The sequence below is a fragment of the Lactuca virosa genome, chromosome 5 (genome assembly GCF_052849685.1).
Source record: "Lactuca virosa cultivar CGN04683 chromosome 5, Lactuca_virosa_CGN04683_v6, whole genome shotgun sequence".
In the NCBI taxonomy this organism is placed as follows: Eukaryota; Viridiplantae; Streptophyta; class Magnoliopsida; order Asterales; family Asteraceae; genus Lactuca; species Lactuca virosa.
The window spans coordinates 327,108,305-327,110,689 of NC_136430.1; the positions used below are offsets into that span (position 1 = coordinate 327,108,305).

Sequence of the window (2,385 nt, forward strand, 5' to 3'; positions counted from 1 at the left end):
TATAAGAAAGCAAGGTAATGTAAGAAAGCAACGATTAGTTGTGTTTGATCATTGTGTTTGAGAAACAAACTAACATTGGATAATGACTATCATTCACTACTGTGTACTGTAATAACAAAATATACAAAAAGTGGAGTTTTTTAAGAATATGAAAGGAATCATTTCATTATATTTGCCACACTGTTTGCCACACTTGTCATTTTCATGGCGTGGGTTGTCACACTTGCCATTTTTTTTTAAATTAATTTATATTAAAAATAATCAATTTAACCAACTTAATTTAAAACTACAATTTCATTAAAATTCAATGAAAAGTACAACAAATACACAAATAAACTTATAATTTAAAATAAAAAACATAGAAACTGAAATTATCAAACCTAGATAGACCTAAAAGAGATCTTCATCGGAAAATTGACATTCCAATCGTCAATCGGTTCCGCGTTAAGATCGATGCGGTCGACGTTCCAAATATGTTCCGTCAAGTCCCTACGAAGAACATAATGTGTCTCAACATCATGAATTATTGACCTCCTCGCCAAGTACTTCGCGCTTCCAACCTCAAAAGCTTGTGTCGGCGGAACAATCTCGCTTTCTTTATACTCACATATTGCATTTCTTTCGTCTTCGAGATTCATATTATGCAATATAATACAAGTATACATCACCTCACTCATTTTCTTCTCCTCCAAATAAGGCGCGTGATATTTAAGAATATGCCAACGTTTTTTCAAAGCCCCAAATGCTCGTTCAACATCCTTTATTGCCTTCTCTTGAGCTCTCTTAAACGTCAACCTTTTGCGATCATTTAGACAAGACAATGACTTCACAAAACAAGCACGCTTCGGATAGATCTCGTCGACAATATAATATATGTTCCTGTACGATGTTCCAGATACTTGAAAAGAGTCTGGTGCAATCCCGTTATACATGTCGTCAAATAACAGACACATGTTAAGAACATTAATGTCATTGAAGGAGCCAACAGAGCCAAAGAATGCATGCCATATCCATAAATCCTGTGAGGCCACCGCTTCAAGTATAACGGTTGGATAACCATGATCATCTCGAGTGTATTGCCCTTTATGGGCATTCGAACAACAAACCAATGCCTAGTGGAGGCAATCTAGGCTTCACAACATTTCAGGAAAGTCGTGCACATTTGAATGATGAGCATACAACTGTTGGATATCACTACAAGTAGGTTTGCATATAATCTCATGACATACTTGCAAAATTTATGAATGTTAGTTTGTGCATCGAGGCAAGTGGCATCGGGGCAAGTCACATACACTAATTGACGAAGTGCAGCGGTGCATTTTTGTATAGGAGTAAAACCAACTGTACCTCTAGCATCCTGTTTTTGCTGGAAAAAATGGACACGTTGTCGTGACATCGTTGACGATATGGAAAAGCAGAGCTTTATGCATACGAAATCGGCGAAGAAAATAATATCCTTGAAACGTGGCATCCTCGACAAAGTAATCATGCATGAGTCGTTCATTAGCCGCCTCACGATATTTTTGTATGTATCTTCTCTTCCTCCGGTGTGCATTCTCCACATTTTGTTGTCGTAGTTCGTCGATCTTCTGTTCTGCCTCCTGAATGACCTCTATGGTCGTTTCAGGCAAGGCATTAAACATGTCCGATGAAGATGACGAAGAAGACATTTTCAGAGAAAATATTTGAGTTGTAAAATGATTTTGATGAGATAAATAGGTAGATGGTAGTATTTATAAGAGTTTTTTTTAAATAATAATAATAATAATAATAATAATAATAATAATAATAATAAAAAAGTAGCCGTTGTTAGCCACCCTATTGGTCATTTCAATTTCCCACATTCGGCATTTGGTCACGGTGTTGTCGAGCCAAGCTCGGTATGCCGAGTACTCGACCGGTGTGCGCAGAACCCGCTGAGCCCATTGCCGAACCCACATTGTGTAGCTTAAAACTTTAAAAGTTCTAAAATATCAACACCAATATCTTTTATTGAAAACTTAAACATCACTATCTTATTCGATTCATGTGTTTTTAAAAACCTTATAATATATTCAAATTGAAATGCTCGATCTAACTTTAAAAGGTTGATTGGTATCAACACCTTCAACAACATTTTTATCTTTTTTGCAAAAAGTGTCTTTAGTCAACTTTCAGTCCATGTTCATTCATGTAACTTTTAAAGATTTTAATTAGTATTCTCTCTCCTCTTTTGTTTTAAAACCTAGAAAAGTAGAAATAGTAACCGTAAGTCCTAATACTAATTAAATTTAATTATATATTAATATATAAATATATATTCTAGTTGTGTAAATACATAATTTTTTTTCAAAATATATCTTCCAAGCGACAAGCAAACTCACTTGTCAATAATGTATTCATAAA

General features: G+C 34.8%; 1 protein-coding gene across 1 annotated transcript; it reads right to left on the bottom strand.

The window, feature by feature from the left end:
* Positions 1-380: 380 nt before the first annotated feature.
* On the bottom strand, positions 381-932 carry LOC145113192 (uncharacterized). The gene has a single exon (XM_079049311.1). The coding sequence runs from the start codon at positions 930-932 to the stop codon at positions 381-383; it is 552 nt and encodes a 183-aa protein (XP_078905437.1).
* Positions 933-2,385: the final 1,453 nt, after the last annotated feature.

Bases quoted from the DNA above. Each gene is read 5' to 3' on its own strand.
- LOC145113192 (XM_079049311.1), bottom strand. From the start codon at position 932: ATGTATAACGGGATTGCACCAGACTCTTTTCAAGTATCTGGAACATCG.